The 17,448-nt window shown below is 37.9% G+C and overlaps 1 protein-coding gene across 1 annotated transcript; it reads right to left on the reverse strand.

Annotated features, from left to right (window-relative positions):
* Window positions 1-1,828: 1,828 nt before the first annotated feature.
* On the reverse strand, window positions 1,829-14,128 carry plg (plasminogen). Its single transcript, XM_073852826.1, has 19 exons — window positions 14,000-14,128; window positions 13,867-13,896; window positions 13,517-13,643; window positions 13,290-13,396; window positions 11,922-12,036; window positions 11,408-11,547; window positions 11,003-11,123; window positions 10,806-10,924; window positions 10,570-10,732; window positions 9,816-9,940; window positions 9,550-9,706; window positions 9,280-9,461; window positions 9,027-9,175; window positions 8,851-8,944; window positions 8,589-8,703; window positions 8,025-8,099; window positions 6,531-6,671; window positions 6,338-6,444; window positions 1,829-1,863 (listed from the first exon to the last, which is right to left on the reverse strand). The coding sequence occupies exons 1-19, from the start codon at window positions 14,046-14,048 to the stop codon at window positions 1,829-1,831; spliced, it is 2,151 nt and encodes a 716-aa protein (XP_073708927.1). The 5' UTR covers window positions 14,049-14,128.
* Between the last annotated feature and the right edge of the window lie 3,320 nt (window positions 14,129-17,448).

The following is a 17,448-nucleotide window of genomic DNA, read 5'->3' on the forward strand; positions in this document are numbered from 1 at the left end:
TATTAAATCATAGAGAGCCATCAGGAGGGATATTAGATAACGAGTTTACTTTATATGAGCTTAAAAGGGCTATTTGTAGAGCTAAACTAACTTCTCCTGGTAAAGATGATGTGTGCTATGAGATGGTAAAACACCTCTCAGATATTTCGTTAAATATAGTATTGCGTCTATTTAATAAGATATGGGAAAAAGGGATTTTACCAGATATATGGAAGCACGGAATAATTATCCCAATAGCTAAACCAGGGAAGGATCATATAATACCGTCCAATTACAGGCCTATTGCATTAACATCAAATCTTTGTAAAATCATGGAGAAAATGGTTATATATAGATTAAATCATGTGATGGAAAGTAAAGGATATATCTCTCCATTCCAGAGTGGGTTCCGGAAAGGACGGAATACTATGGATGCAGTACTATCTTTAGAGTCTGACATCAGGAAGGCACAAGTTAGTAAGGAAGTTGTGGTAGGGGTGTTTTTTGATGTGGAGAAGGCTTACGACATGATATGGAAGGAAGGGCTCTTAATTAAACTGGAAGAGATGGGTATTGAGGGAAGGATGTACAATTGGATACATAATTTTCTTTTTGATAGAACTATACAAGTCCGAGTAGGATCATCATATTCTAAAACATATTATATTGAAAATGGAACCCCTCAAGGTAGTGTGTGCAGCCCTGTCCTATTCAATATTATGATTAATGATATATTCTCACAGGTGGACAAGGGAGTTGAGAAATCCTTGTTTGCGGATGACGGAGCACTTTGGAAGAGAGGGGGGAATGTGACATATGTGGCTAAGAGCATGCAGAGAGCAATTGATGAGGTTGAAAAATGGGCTGATAAATGGGGATTTCGATTATCAGTATCGAAAACTCAGGTTATTTGTTTTTCTAAAAAGAGGGTAAGCCCAAGTATAAAATTACAGTTATATGGGGAAATGTTAGAACAAGTGAGTGTGATAAGATATTTAGGAGTTTGGCTGGATGCAAAATTAACATTTGCAATACATATACAGAAAGTTGTCGATAAATGTAAAAGAGTATTAAATATACTAAGATGTTTAGCTGGGATGGAATGGGGTGCTAAACGACAATCAATGAAGAGAATATATTGTGCATTAATTAGATCAGCCATAGATTATGGATGCATAGTATATGGCTCAGCAACTAAAACTATGTTAGGAAAAGTTGATGTAGTCCAGTCTCAAGCATTACGATTATGCTGTGGAGCATTAAGATCTTCTTCTATTTCTGCTTTGCAGGTCGAAATGTGTGAACTGCCTCTTAATCTCAGACGATTAAAAATACGGATGGCCTACTGGATATCAGTACAGGGACATTATGATTCTCATCCTATTAAAAAAGTTTTGAGAAAATGTTGGGAGCATGAGTCGGATAAAATAAGAAGTTTCGGGTGGATTGCTGATGAAGAAGCTCAATCAGCAGGTCTAATAAATATTAATGTAAGTCCTACTGTGGTAGTGTCAAACATTTGTCCTTGGCTGTTCTCATTACCAGAGGTAGATTTTAATCTACAAGAAATGATTAATGATAAAAACAGGGTAATATCAAAAGATGCAGTAGTAGAACAGTATCTAAAACACAAGTATTGCTCAGTAATTCAAATATTTACTGACGGGTCTAAAGATCCTGTAACCGGTCGAGCATCAGCAGCTGTTGTAATTCCACATTGTCAGATTAAAATTGTTAAAAGAGTTACAGATCATGTAGGAGTCTATTCGACAGAGATGGTGGCAATCTTGCTAGCTATTCAATGGGTGGAGGAGAATCGTCCAATTAGTGCAGTTATTTGCTCGGACTCTCACTCAGTATTGTCAAGCCTCATTAGTGGGAGATCTACAAGACAAGACATTCTATATGAAACTCTTTCAAGCATGTATAGAGTTGAAAAATTAGGAATATGTTTGTCTTTTGTTTGGGTTCCAGCGCATGTGGGAGTAGATGGAAATGAAGAAGCTGATCAGCTGGCAAAGCAAGCGCTGAAATTATCAAATATAGAAATGAACATAGCACTAAGCAGGGAAGAGTTTAAGGCCAAAATTAGAACAGTAATTAAAATAAAATGGCAGGAGTCTTGGAATAAGGAAGAAAGAGGAAGACATTTTTTCCATATAGTAAATAAAGTTGGAAATGAAAGAGGGAATTTCGGTAATAGGAGAGAGGATACAGTAATAACAAGACTCAGATTAGGGCACACAGTTCTAAACCACTCTCTATATAAAATTAATAAACACGAATCTGGGAATTGCAGTAAGTGTGGAGAAGATGAAACTGTAGAGCATGTTCTGATGAATTGTGTTGAGTATGAAAACGAAAGGGCATGTTTGATAAAAGAACTAAGAGAAATGGACATAGGTAATTTTTCACTTAAAACTCTGCTAAATAATGGAGGTAATCATAAAAGAATATATGAAGCATTGATGAGATACTTAAAAAAAACTGAATTGTTCCACAGGATTTAGAAAGATATAATTTTGGTTTATATAATTGTGTATGTGTGTATGTATGTATGTATGTATGTGTATGTATATGTATATATATATGTATATATGTGTATATATGTATGTGTGTATATATATATAATTTTTTTTTTTTTTGTTTTTGTTTTTTTTTGTTATGAATATATAATATAGATTCTTCCTGATATCAAGGGTCCACACTCCAGCCCAGTAGGTGGCGGGAATGCACCTATCGTTTGTTTGCCAACCGCCATAAAAAGTCAATAGAAGAAGAAGAAGAAAATCCAAGATGTACCGGGCCAATCACGAGTCGGTGGGCGGGCTTAACATGATGACGCCTGACCTGCGACCATAAGTTCCGTCAGACATGAATTCCTGGTTCTGTGAATTACGCGTGGAAAACTGAACAGTATTTATATAATTTTTTACTTTGGATACACAGCCACGTCCATCTGTCCTGAGCAGGAGCTCGTTACATGTGAACGCGCTGTGGTGTAGAATACGCAAACACCGGAAGCGATCTGTGGCGTGTATACGACACTCATTGTTCACACAGTGCACAGAGATTGTGGATATAGCGGCTATTCAAAATGGTAATTACTTGCGCTTATCCTGGTTGTTCAAACCCATTTAAAGCTTAAAGATTACGTTTGTTTACGCAAACTCATCCTGGACTTTTTCACCGATTTCCCCTTCCGGTGTTTGCGTATACTACATCAGAGCAGGGTGTAATTTGGATTTGTCTGTGCATGTTTTTGTTTACTTTTAAAGGTTTAGTGCCCATCACTGATCTATATAATGACTGGATTGCTCATTGCGTTCTAAACTGCCGTTAGGCAGTGAAGCCACCGGAAGTGTTCGATCCGCCATCTTACTATTCCCTACCTGCAGAGAGCGCCATTGAGTCACATGTAAATTGCTGACCTAAAATCACCCGATTTGAAGCGTATCTTTCACACAGGATTAGTTTTTAGGATATGTGTATGCAAATTAATTTTTACTTAAGATGTTTTCTGGAATGTTTATGGTCTTTTCGGGCTGGATAAGCGATATCTTGAAATCGTTTAGGTGGGTGTGTCAGCTGCGCACTTGCAGTAACAGGTAACTGATCCAACACAAAATACATTTCTTTATGTACCTAATTATGCAGAAAATAATAAACATAACCATATACCTGGTATTCGTATCTGAAATTGATTCGATTATACAGTAAATAATACAATAAGTCTCTGTTACTATATTGCTCGTTGTATTGAAATTCAAATCTTTGAAATAAAGCTTAATGTCTTTAAGTCCGTACCATTTGAAGTCAGCGGTATATTCTCCGAGTTATGTGTATATTTTTAATGTGCCTGATTGAGCAACATCTATTTCAGACACTTCAGATCAGCAAATTCTGTAATGATTTACTAACATTACCGTTTCCATCTGAGTAAAATGCTGTGTACGTTGAATTAATTATTAATTTAACGAACAAATCATTACCTGCTTAAAAAAATGAATTAAGTATTGTTGAAATATGCAGTTAGTCTACTGTACGAATATTTAAACAACAAAATGACATAAACCGTGAATAACTGTACTAAGATATCGTCCGATGTTTATGTTTATCTGATGTACGTGACTGCAAAGCTAGGCTATATGAACGTACATTTTTTAATAAGCAGAGGGAATTCCCAACATTAAATAAATAACCGTTTACATGCTTAGGACGTTTGCATTGTGAAAATGTACAGTGAGACTTCAGATATAAAAACGTTGACTTGTTATGCGATGTTTTCTCAATAAAATCTTATAATTTCCTATTCATTCAATAGAACGTATGCTAATACTAGGGAATACTAATATGGCGGCGCGGTGGCTTCACTTTTATGACGTCATGAGCAATCCAGTTCTCTATTATAGATCAGTGGTGCCCATCTATGTCTATTATTTGGCTGACAGACTGCACAGTGCACTGATTTTCGTTAAAAATCTCCGTCGCTCTGACTACGTCACCTGACAGACTAAGTCTCTGATTGGTTGTAGCGCTATCCTATTGCGTGGAGAGGAGTTTGAAAGACAACCGTTTAACCCACCCCTCCGGTTGAGCCCTGTCTATGGAGAGTGCCCAGACCCTACATTTATGTGGGTCTGGCTTGCCAGGCTAGCGATCTCCGGTAGATTGTTGTTGTTCTTGGCTCTCTTGCTTTTCTTTTTTGGCTGGCCCGCCGCCTAGTGGACAAACTAATTAGTGCAAAAACCATTCAAGCCACCTGCTGCTCCCTCGGGCCGGGCGAAGATGATTGGCGGGCCGCCAATTGAATAGCCCTGGTGTATACACACTGACCCACACTGCGTTCACCTCCCTGGTCAGAGTTCTGGCCGCTGGAAGTTTTTCAAGAAAGTAGTCACGGTTAGATTCCGGGGCCTCAAAACTGTGCGTTTTTACGTGAAAAAAATATATGCGTTTCAAAGCTTGATTAATTTACATCACAAAAAACACTCCTGACAAAAATCATACCTCAGTTTTAATCGGCACTATTTTCTTTCCGTTTCCATCAATCCGCGCTGCTGTCAGTTCGCACATTCCGATCAGCTGTTCCATTACACACTCGAATGACAACGACGTAAAAAGTAGAAAATTAACAATGGTGCGAACTTGTAAATTCCCAGGTTGTGACCACAAGAATGTGCAGGGATCGCCGTTCAGATTCCATCGTTCTCCTGTTTCTGATATAGTTATGAGACAGCTTTGGCTGGTTGCCATCGGCTACTCTGCGGGAGCTAAAATATCCAGTATCAAGGATTTTCGTGTGTGCAGTGCTCACTTCAGCGAAGACGATTACATCCCCAACCAAGGAGGAAAAATCAAAAAACTGATTTTAAAGAGTTCTGCTGTACCAGTACCACGGGTAAGCTCTATTTACTAACTTTGTCGCATACGACAGGTTTATTTTGAAGCTAACGTCGGTAACGTTACTAATGTCATAACTAATGAATTTAATTGAATCTATATAACACAACAAAATATGATGCTTTGCTATATTTGTTATTGTCTGTAACTATGCGGAACGTGTGTCGGTATCATCGTGTTTATAAGTGTGCTTGAAGTCACATTCAGGTAGTTCTAAACCAGGTATCTCCAACTCCGGTCATCGTGAGCTACATTCCTGCAGCTCGATGTTTTCCTATGACAGGACACCTTTCTCAAATGAGACATTCTGTACAAGCCTGCTAATTACCCGTTGATTTGAGTCAGGTGTGTTGCATCAGAGAAAAACTAAAACCAGCAAGACCGTAGCTCACGAGGACTGGAGATCCCATATGTCTAAACTGTACAGTAAACAATCTGATGTTTAGACTCCTGTGGAAATCACGTGAAACGAGGTCTAATATAAAAATATATATATCGTCTGTTCCGTCTGACATTGTGCTAAAATTGGTTTCATCATCAGAAGTTTCGTAGTCAGACATGTTGTCAGTGAGTCGCGCTATCATCAGCTGATCGGAACGTGCGAACTGACAGCAGCGCGGATTGATGGAAACGGGAAGAATATAGTGCCGATTAAAACTGAGGTATGATTTTTGTCAGGAGTGTTTTTTGTGATGTTAAATTAATCAAGCTTTGAAACGCATATATTTTTTTCACGTAAAAACGCACAGTTTTGAGGCCCCGGAAACTAACCGTTGACTACTTTCTTGAAAAACTTCCAGCGGCCAGAACTCTGACCAGGGAGGTGAACGCAGTGTGGGTCAGTGTGTATACACTATAGTGCTGATAAGGATTGCATACAACTTCATGTCTTAAATGCTCGAACTATCCCTTTAAAGAATACATTTGGCTATATGTATTTATTAAAGTGACCTACCCTGTGTCTCTCCCCAGCCTGTTACATAACATTCAGTATTGCTTGGTACAATGTAGTCCTTTTCTGGTAGGCAAGCAGGCAATACCTTATCGTTTAATATTGCAGGCCTAAAATTGGATACAATCATGAGTTTGCTGTTTTTATGTCATTATAACATTATTACATACATAAACAGTGGACAATTGAAACTTACCTGTCCAACTTGAGAAGAGCTATGTCAGTTCCAGCTGGTCCCTTAATAATCTTAGAAACGTCTCGCTCTTGTTTTGATGATTCAGTTGCACGTTCTGTGTGGATTCCAAGCGTGATCTTGTAGGCAGATGGACTATCAGACCTATATAATGGTATGTTCACTTTTAGATGTATGAAGGACCTATTAAGAGTTGTTTTTTGTACCATGTCTGTTTGGGGCTTTGAGGTCTACATACAGTTGAAGTAAAAAGTTTACATACAGAATGCAAAATCAGCAAAATGCACCAAAAATGCATGTTATTTTTTATTTAGTACTGACCTAAATAAGATATTTCACATAAAATAAATATAATAGTTACATTTATAAAAAAAAAAATGACCCTATTCAAAAGCTGTACGCTTGATTCTCAATATTGTGTTTTTTTTTAAATGATAGTTGTTCATGAGTCCCTTGTTTGTCCTGAACAGTTAAACTGCCCGTTGTTCTTCAGAAAAATCCTTCAGGTCCCACAAATCTTTTTGGTTTTTTAGCATTTGTCTATTTGAACCCTCTCCAACAATGACTGTATGATTTTGAGATTCATCTTTTCACATTGAGGACAACTGATGGACTCTCATGCAACTACTACAAAAGGTTCAAAGGCTCACTGATGCTTCACAAGGAAACACAATGCATTAAGAGCCGGGGGTGAAAACTTTTGAACAGAAAGAAGAATGTACATTTTTCTTATTTTGCCTAAATATCATATTTTTTTTATTTATTTCAGTGCTGCCCTTGAGAAGCTACAGAAGATACTTACATGTTTCCTAGAAGACAAAATAAGTTAAATTTACCCTGATCTTCAAATTCTAAAAGTTAATGGTTTGTGTTTCCTTCTGAAGCATCAGTGAGTGTTTGAACCTTCTGTAATAGTTGCATATAGTCCCTTAGTTATCCTCAGTGTGAAAAGATGGATCTCAAAATCATACAGTCATTGTTAAATACACAAAAATGCTGAAAAACCAAAGTATTTGTGGGACCTGAAGAATTTTTCTGAAGAACAACAGGCAGTTTAACTGTTCAGGACAATCAAGGGACTCATGAACAACTATCCAAAAAACACAGCTGTGGATTAATCAGGTAGCAACACAGTATTAAGAATCAACTGTTATTATTTTCTCTTGTGGACTATATGTTAACGTCTTTTATGTGAAATATCTTACTCAGGTCAGTACTAAAAAAAATCACATGCATTTTACATGATTTTGGTAAAATAATTAATATTTTGCAGATTCTGCAAGGTGTAAGTAAACTTTTGACTTCAACTGCAGTGCATGGTTGTTAACTTTAGTTTAGAAGTCCACAAGACAAACAAAATGTACAAGGTTGTGGATTCCCAGAAGCAAAGAGAGAACCACTGCACTTTTGTACTCCTAAATATTGACAAAATTCCCTTTTTGCATCATATAACTCTTTTATTTGCCTTTTTGTGGAAAAACAAAAACAGTCCCTTACCTCTCTAGGCAGTGAGCTGCTGTTAAGACCCACTGGGCATCAATTAGCGTTCCACCACAAAAATGAATTTTGCCTCTGGTATGACAGAAAATTATGATTAATAACTACAATTGCATTTCTCCAATATCAAGTTCTGTTTTCACAAACCGTCATCAATCGGCCATATTGGCAGCACTGAATGTAAACAATGCCACCAAACCGGACAGAACTCGAAAATTTTGCTGATTATTGTTGCTGAAAATGGTCAATTATGTTATGTTTTGGGCTGTATCGGTCGGACCAGGTAGGTAAAATATTAGGCTGATATCTTAATTAATACTGTTTGTACATATCTTTATCAGTTTGTCAAAATATCGTGCCCTTTCCTGCTTACTAAGTCCTCTACATGACTTAGCAGCTTCCACATTTTTTTTCGTGGTTTAGACAGCATAAATTAGAAGAACAACGTATTCAGTAGTAAATTAACAATGCAATCCATACTGTTGTTTACATCCGAGTACCTCCAATATGGCCGTGCATCTGGGTAGCTGACTAAAGCGTGATGTAATGTCAAACCCTTAATACCTGGTCCTAAGACTGATCTGCCAAGGCCACGAATGTGCTTTGGAAACACATCCCCCAACAATCCTCCCAAAGCACCGCTTAGGTTTTGTTGCTGGTTGTCCGCATTTCAGGCCATCTGGTTAGAAAGTAAGAACGAGCTTGTCATGTATCTTACATAGCAAATATATTTTTTATTTAAACCACGGTATCAGCAATTAGCATTCAAGAACTCCCCTTCCCATTGAAGTCAAACTTTCCCAAGAGGAATATTAAGAATTGTTACCGCAGTCTGGGATCTGACAGTAATCCCACTTCTTATTCCGATCTGTTGTATAGCACCAAGGTCCATTCACATCACTGTCTGGGTTTCTGCATTGCTAACAGGGTAACCAAGTAAAAACTGTGTTAAAATTTCAGTTGTTGCCCTCAAAATATGCTTAAAATTATGCATAGACCTACATTTGACTCTAGACCCTTATCTGGATGTGTTTCAGGGGTAAAACTGGCATGCTGATGTGGAGTCATAGAACTCCATGCTTGGCAGGTCACTCCCATTATAGTAGTGGATGTAGGACCCCGGTAAGTTGCTCCATTGCCAACCTTACAATCTTGCAAAAAGAATCAAAGCACATTGTAACTCACACCGTCCCTTAGGCAATACTCTGGTACTTTTCACATTTGATATTACTTCTTAGCTTGTAGGTGGGTAAACCTGTTTTCGTCGGAGATGATGTTTCGACTGGTTCTGTTGGAGTGGCAAGGGGTTCCTGAATAGTGAGCTTGCTGTCACACCGCTCGATGTTGCAGTACTCCCACCGAACTGAAGGATCTGTGGTGTAACACCAAGGGGCTCGGTCACCATCTGGGTTCCTGCACAAGTTCCTCCTCAGATCTCTGCATGATGGGTGAAATCATGAGGTGAAATGAGTGGAGCTTAAGGTTGCAACTGTTCAAGATGATGGAATTTGGTGCTGTGTCTTACGCTGCCGGGTAACTCTGAGGTGTTTTAGAATGTCGATGAGGTTCCATGGATGTCCAGAACTGGCATTTCTTTCCACTGACAGTCTCTGACATGGCACCGCGGTAGGAGCTTCCATCACCTTCATAACATTCGTCACCCACAGGGATCACCGGCTCCTCTGCAAATCACATATTTATGTCATACATAAATAGGGGCATATTAACACAGGAAGGACATCAACATCTGCATTTATTGAGATGGTTTTGTAAGGCTCCTTCAACACAGACCAGGTCTAGGCTGATCTCCACAGCTAGGTACAGTGCAGTACTCCCAGCGGGTCTCAGGATCGGTGGTGTAACACCATGGACTTCTTTCATTATCAGGGTTCCTGCAGTAGTTCTTATCAAGGCCTCTAGGATGAAAACAAATTTTAGTTGCATTCTGGGGAAAGACAAATTTCATCGTTTTACCCTGGATAATTCAGACTTCGAAGAGTCTGTCTCTTTGGTTCTTCAACTGTGCTTTGATTCAACGTCGGCCCTGGAGTGCCGCTGTCCTACAGAGTTTAGCTCCAACCCTAATCAAACACAACTGAACATGCTAATCAATGTCTGCAGGATCACCAGGGCTGCAGGCAGGTAAGTTTTTTTTTAGGGTTGAACTAAACTCTGCAGGACATCGGCACTCCAGGACCAATGTTGCATATCCCTGTCCTGGAGGCTCCTGTCCTGCAGAGTTTAGCTCCATCACACTTGCCTGAAAGTTTCTAGTAATCCTGAAGACCTTGATAAACTGGTTCAGGCTAAAATGGGTTGAGAGCTCAACTCTGCAGGACAGTGGCCCTCCAGGAGCAGAAATGGATATTCCTGTTCTAGTTTAAGTGTGCCATAGTGCTCCTGGAGGGCTTTGAATTCTGTTCTGACCCTGCTCTGTAATTTAGTAGTCCGGAACACCTTGATTAGTTACTCTGCACAAAGACGATTGCCATATGTAGGGTTTAAAATCCTTAGTTTCCTGCAAAACCATCATGTTGATGCTTACTTGCATGGGTAGTTCTCTGGAGTTCTAGAATGCTTGTGGGGAGTTTGGGATACCCATTCCTGGCAAGTTTTTCCTGATAATGTCACCGCGATGGTGCCTCTGTAGGAGTTACCTTCTCCACTTGCACAGGTAAGCTCCGGGACAATTGTGGGTGGTTCAGTTACTACAAGAAAACAATGTCCAATTAATGATAAAACAAATTACTTGTGTTTCAGATTGACAAGAACAGTACTTACTGCATCGAGGAATGTTGCAAGATTCCCAGCGTTTAGACGGACTAGTGGTAAAGCACCAGGGCTTGGGCTCTCCATCGGGGTTCCTGCAATAGTTCTCTTCCAAGTACTTATCAGGAAGGCTACAAAGGACAGACCACAGTCAAAATATGCATAGAATAGACCACATCCCATTTGTGCTATAAAGGATAATGTCTCACGCTGAAGGGATGTAACCGTGGTTGTGGGGTTTCTGAGAGTCCCAGCGTTGGCAGGTAAATCCACTCGCAGTGATGGAGATCTTGCCTCTGTAGTTTTCTCCACTGCACTGCATACATTCCTCTGTAGATATTTAAGAGCAGATTCAAGGGTCAATTTCAAATTGCGTTTCTTCACCCTTGTACTTTAATTAAAAGTGTTCTCAGTTCATTTCAAATATCTTATTTAGGCCAGTACTAAATAAAAAATAACATGCAGTTTGTATGATCCCTCTTATTTTGGTAAATTAATTACCATTTTGCAGATTCTGCAAGGTGTATGTAAACTTTTGACTTCACCTGTAGTTGGATAAAGGAGAAAAGATAAAGTATCCAACCACTATTTGGCAGCTTGTTTGCTAAATGTACCTGTGCAATCTTGGATGTCGCAGTTCTCCCACCGTTTCCCTGGATCTGTGGTGTAGCACCAGGGACCTCCTTGATCTCCATCCGGGTTTCGGCAAAAGTTGGACTCCAAGTCAGCTTTTGGATGTGTCTTTGGCGATATGCTGTGGAAAGTTACGGTTAATTAGCTGGCCACTGTAGTTTTTGTATTTCCTATCCACCTTTTTCTTCCCATACGAGTGGGCATGGCCATTTGTAAATTTTATGGGTGTGGCTTCCGGTCTTTTTAGCTGTAACTAGTTTCCTGCTTGATATTGCAAATTGGTGTGTCTTACCATGTTATTTTAATGTATTATTTTTATTATGAAAACACTAGTTTGTAGTGCAAACAGTTTTACCGTTCACTGCACATTGTTATTCTTCTTGTTATTTCCCTATAGCGAATAACAAACTGGAAGTCTCACCCATAGACATAGATTACTTCTGCGTTGAGGAAAAAGGTGCATATAAATGGAAAAAGTCAAATTAAGATATGTACTTTGGCACATGGGGAAAAGTTCCCTCCCATCGCTGACATGTTTTTCCTGATTTTGTCTTGGATTTTGTCCCTCTGTAGTCCATGCCAATGCCATTCACGCATTCCAGTAAATACTCTGTATAAAGGAATTCAGTGCATTTATTACAACATACTTAAAAACACATTCATTGTGTTTTTAGAGCTAGTACGCTCATTTTTATTTACTAATGACACTGATGATAATGTAGTAATTTTCCTATATTCTTATGGCCCTCTAGGGCAATGGTTCTCAAATGGTTTGTGGTCTGTTGCTAGATGCTAATTGCTAATACTGAAATGTGAACAAATAAGAATACATAAAAATGGCAAAAGAGGGCAAAATGCTTCCATAACTATTGATCTCGATGTCAGGCAGTGAGGCAAAACAAACCCAGTATTTTGGCCCAGTGTTTTTTTTCCATGCGATAGCCAAACGATAACATTATAAATCACACTTTTGCTGTTGTGTTATAGTTTTCTACATTGGATGGTTTTACACAGTTTGACAATATTAATAAATCAAATTTTTAATGATAATTTTGGAACACTAGGCTACATGATTTTAAATGTAAAATCTCAAATCCTGAAGCACCAGCTAAGAACCATTGATCTACAGAATTCAACATCCATTAGGCATACACTGCAAAAACTGCTTTTCTTAATTAGATTTTTTGTCTTGTTTCCAGCCAAAATATCTACAAATTCTTAAATTAAGAAGGGTTTTCTAGACAAGTAAAAATAATTTTCTTGTGTTCAGAAAAAAAACCCAACTCAAAATGAAGTGAGTTTTTGCTTAGGAAAAGCAAAATAATCTGACAGTGGGGTAAGCAAAAAATTTTCAATAGATCTAATTTCAAACAGAAAACAATAAAAAAAAATTTTTTTTACCCCATTGGCAGATTATTTTGCTTGTTTCAAGCAAAAACACTTAATTTTGGCTTGTTTTTTCTGAATAATTTTTACTCATCTAGAAAATCCTTTTTGATTTAACAATTTTTAGATGTTTTGGCTGGAAACTAGACAAAAAATCTAAGTAAGAAATTTTTTGTTGTTAACCTAGACAGTACTTGATTCCTTTGTACTTAAAAAAGAAGTAACCCCTCATTGGACGATAGATTTTTAGATAATCCTCTTCACTTTGTTTACTGACATAGACCAAACTACACTTTGGTAAATCTGGATTATATATTAACTCAGGTAGACTTCAAAAAGCATAGCCAGTTTCTTAAAATGCATAATGTACTTAAAGGTCATTTAAAAACATTGTAGGGGTTCCTTCATAACATCATCTGCTATAAACTTTCAAATTGGTAATAAAATAATAAAATAGACCGGGCTATAAAATCTTACCCTTTTTCTCAAAGAGGGCAGCACTCATTCTTCGCAGTATTTGATCAGTTTTTGAGTTGGCAGGTAATGTTACGCAATCCTGATCTTTTTCGACATACAAAAATGACCTGAAAAGCACATACATATACATTTTAGAATTATAGATTGGAATAAAGCATCACCTGTTAACATTAGAGTCTAGTGCAGCACAATACAGTTTGAGAGTTTTGTTATGGTCTGACTTGCACCTGCATGTAAAAGAAGTCTCTTTGTTACACTTGACGGCACAATCTTCCACTGTTTTCACAGTGTATTGATTTTTAGGCAGCTTCACTATCCAGGCCCCATCTGTTTTAATATACGCTTCCAAAACATCTGTAGAATGTGAAAACATGGAAAAAACACATGTTGATCAAGTAAGGCTCATAGGTTCTGTGAACTGTGCTATCTACCTAATATCTACCTAAACTGACAAGGCCAAAACATTTTAAACTACAGACCATGTAAGCCCCTACCAAACAGTATCACAGAATATTTCTAAAATACAAAGATCTCAAAGACATTTGTTTTACATTTGCAGGTGAACAGATCTTCTTACCTGTGCTTTGGCTGTGGCACCTGAGGAAACCTGAAGGTAACATGATTATATCAGTCATATACAGATATATTAATAATTTTAGTTATAGGTAGTCTTAGAATTAAGCGCTATGAATAAATATATGTTGGCTTACCTGTAAAAAGGAAGAGACAAAGTAAAAGAACTGCTTTGTGAACCTCCATGTCGGAGCATTGACAAGCAGGGACTTTGAGAGGTTTTCAATCAAGCATTTCAGTACAACAAACATCATAGGGCCGTCACTCATCAGTCAATCATTGTCCTAACAAGGACATGGACCAGGTCAAGATGTGTTTGTCGATCAGTGTGTTTGAACCCACCATTACTGTTTCTGATCACATGATTTATCAGAGCTGGACTTTTTATTTGATTAACCTTAGTGGTCTTACTTTGCATTAAGATATTTTGTTACTAAAACTGCATTGAGAGAAAAGAGAAAAAAGGACAGGCAGATAATTTCTTTAACTATTAAGCAAGTGATTAAACAAACTGCTCTTTCCTGATACCCTGAAAACTCAATAGTGTATTTAATTTCATACAGCTTTTAAAATAACACAATTAATTACATAACATATCAATTCAGTCCTTTTAAAATGTATATTCTCATCAATGTCACAAATCAACAAGTTAATTATCAACTGAGAAAACAGGAGCCGTCCTATGCTAACTCAATCCACAAACAGAACAGCCTAATTTTGCAATTGTGAACACTGAGCCAAGCAACCATGAGAAAAACTAGTACTATCAAGATTTGAGATGAGAGGAAAATGGAGGAATTGACAGCAAAATAAGCCAATAGTGCAGTGGGGAGAAAAAAAACATGCAATCTCAGAAAAGTACACTATAGTTAAGCTCTACCCCCATTCAGGAAAACAGTAGAAAGCAATCAAGGTTTGGCTTTTTAATCTGGTATCAACATCCACTGTTTACAGTTACTATTCTGCACAAGTCTATTCATGTGTATGCTTACGGTAATCAGATTAAAGAACTGAAGGAGGTAAGTTGTAGTTTTGTTGACTTTAAACATGAGTTGTATTGAGTTCTTCAAAGCTGTGCAATCTTAAAGGGAACCTTGGGTATCAAGACTTGTATGGCTCAATATAACAAATGATGTCTCTCACTGAAAATTGTAGCAGAAAACCTATGAAAGACTTGTTATTTAAAAAATACACATTGTTTTATACATATTTTGGACTGTGGTTGCTCCATTATTTCAATGACGTGAAATGGCTGCACTCCGTGAGCTACTGGTGCTACTTGTTTTTACCGTAAAACAACTTGGAAAAATAAAATATGGATACAATGCCACAATGTGCGTCTTTTAGTTGTAATTTTCAGTTGATGGGCAACAAGAGAAGCGATGTAAGTCTTCACTGTTTTTCCTAGCCATAAGAAGAGGAGCAAAGAATGGGAAGATGCCTGTGAACAAATAAAACTTCTCTCCACTTTAGCCCTGATGCCTTTGGGGCTTTTAGTAGACAACAGCTACTGAAAGAGCTTACAAATGGCAGAGACAAGAAATGCTAGATGCCATCCTGGCAGGATGTAAACATACCAATGCTTGTCATGTCGCCGCAGCCACTGAAGGAGTTTTTCAGCTCAGGTTTTACTTGATATCCAGGGCGTTTAGACTCCTTATGGTGGAAAATCAAAAGTATGGCATTTGATTTAAGCTTACGCTTATATCCATCACCACCTGTAAACTCAGTAGCTGTGGCTGAGTTGTGTAGCGGCAGTAGCTCACCTAGCGCAACCATTTTACATCATAATGGTGCCTCCCATAGTCCAAAATATGTATAAAATGATGGGTTTTGGGGTCATGGGTTTCTACTACATATTTCTGTAAGAGACATCAAGTCATAACACCTAGGGTTCTCTTTATGGACAATGTACTTGAAAATGCACCAGTGACAGTTTTTGAGGACAATCAGGGTGCTATTGCTCTTTCAAAAAACCCTGTATGTCGTCAAAGGTGTAAGCACATTGATGTTAGGTATCATTTTGTCCGATCTGTACTCCGTGATGGCAAAATAACTCTTCATTACTGCTCTACAGTTGACATGGTGGCAGATATTTTAACTAAACCTGTATCTAGAATCAGAATGGATAAATTTGTGTGTTTTCTATTTGGTATGTGATGCACTGTGTTGTACTCTGTCAATTTCAGAACAAGTGGGGGTGTTGAGTTATGTTATTGTATATGTTCTGAATCAACGCTGTGACCTAGTTTCTGGAAGTGGGCGTGGTGATACACCGGTGCGCAATTATCAATAAATGGCCACTGCTCATTCTCAGTTTGTGAGTGCATGCAGGCCAAAGGAATTTGTGTGTCTGTGTGCTAAGTTTTTTCCTCCGTTATGAGAACCGGCATTCCCAGTTCTTTTGGAGATGGCCGCGCCAACAGTTAGGATTATATTGATTTCACTTTGATTTATTCATCCCTAACTGCTGCTGTAATGATAACTGATAGTGATTTCTTAACAAAAATTATACAAAACCCCTTCCCCCAAAGTTCTGCAGTCAAATTTGAGAGCAGTGTCTGCAGAAATACTCCAAAACCAAACTGGTAGAAACCAGTTTGAATCTGAAGACAGACTATTTGGTTTATTCGCAAACCATTTGAATTGGATCAGAACTTCAGAGTGGGTTTGTGAATCATTTGATTCAGAACGAGACTTCGAAACATGAATCATTTGATTTAGATCAGAACTTCTGAGCGGGTTCATTAATCTTTTGATTCATATCGGAACTTTGGAGCAGGTTCGCAAATCATTTGATTTAGTTTGTAACTTTGGAATGCATATTGCAAATTGTGTTAGATCAGGGACTTCAGAGAATTGATCACAAATCATTTGATTCAGATTGGGACTTGAATAATTGTATTTAGATCGGAACTTTGGAGCAGGTTTGTGTATCTTTTGATTCAGAACAGAACTTTGGCGCATGTTCACAAATCATTTGATTTAGTTCACAACTTGCGCATATCTCAAATTATTTGTGTTACACTCTTAAAAATAAAGGTGCTTGAAAAGGTTCTTCAAGCGATGCCATAGAAGAACCATTTTTGTTTCCACAAAGAACCATTCAGTCAAAGATTCTTTGAAAAACCATTTCTTTCGTACCTTTTTATAATCTGAAGAACCTTCTTTCGCCACAAAGAACCTTTTGTGAAACAGAAAGGTTCTTCAGATGTTTAAGGTTCTTTATGGAACCATTTAGACAAAAAAGGTTCTTCTATGGCATCGTGAAGCACCTTTATTTTTAAGAGTGTAGATTGGGACTTCTGAGCGTTTATTGTGAATCATTTGATTCAGATCGGGACTTCGAAATGCAAATCATTTGATTTAAATCTAAACTTTGGAGTGGATGTGTGCGTCTTTTGATTCAGATTGAAACTTTGGAGCGGGTTCACAAATCATTTAATTTAGTTCGGAACTCGAGTATCGCAAATCATTTGATTCAGATCGAGACTTTGAAACGTGAATCATTTGATTTAGATTGGAACTTTGGAGCGGGTTTGTGAATCTTTTGATTCAAATCAGAATTTTGGAGCGGGTTCACAAA

The sequence above is a fragment of the Garra rufa genome, chromosome 13 (genome assembly GCF_049309525.1).
Source record: "Garra rufa chromosome 13, GarRuf1.0, whole genome shotgun sequence".
Taxonomy (NCBI): Eukaryota; Metazoa; Chordata; class Actinopteri; order Cypriniformes; family Cyprinidae; genus Garra; species Garra rufa.

Coding starts and splice junctions, on each gene's coding strand:
- plg (XM_073852826.1), bottom strand. CDS start 14,048: ATGGAGGTTCACAAAGCAGTTCTTTTACTTTGTCTCTTCCTTTTTACA. Junction 13,897..13,999: donor TTGTCTCTTCCTTTTTACAG/GTAAGCCAACAT, acceptor TGTTACCTTCAG/GTTTCCTCAGGTGCCACAGC. Junction 11,124..11,407: donor CGACATCCAAGATTGCACAG/GTACATTTAGCA, acceptor AAATATCTACAG/AGGAATGTATGCAGTGCAGT.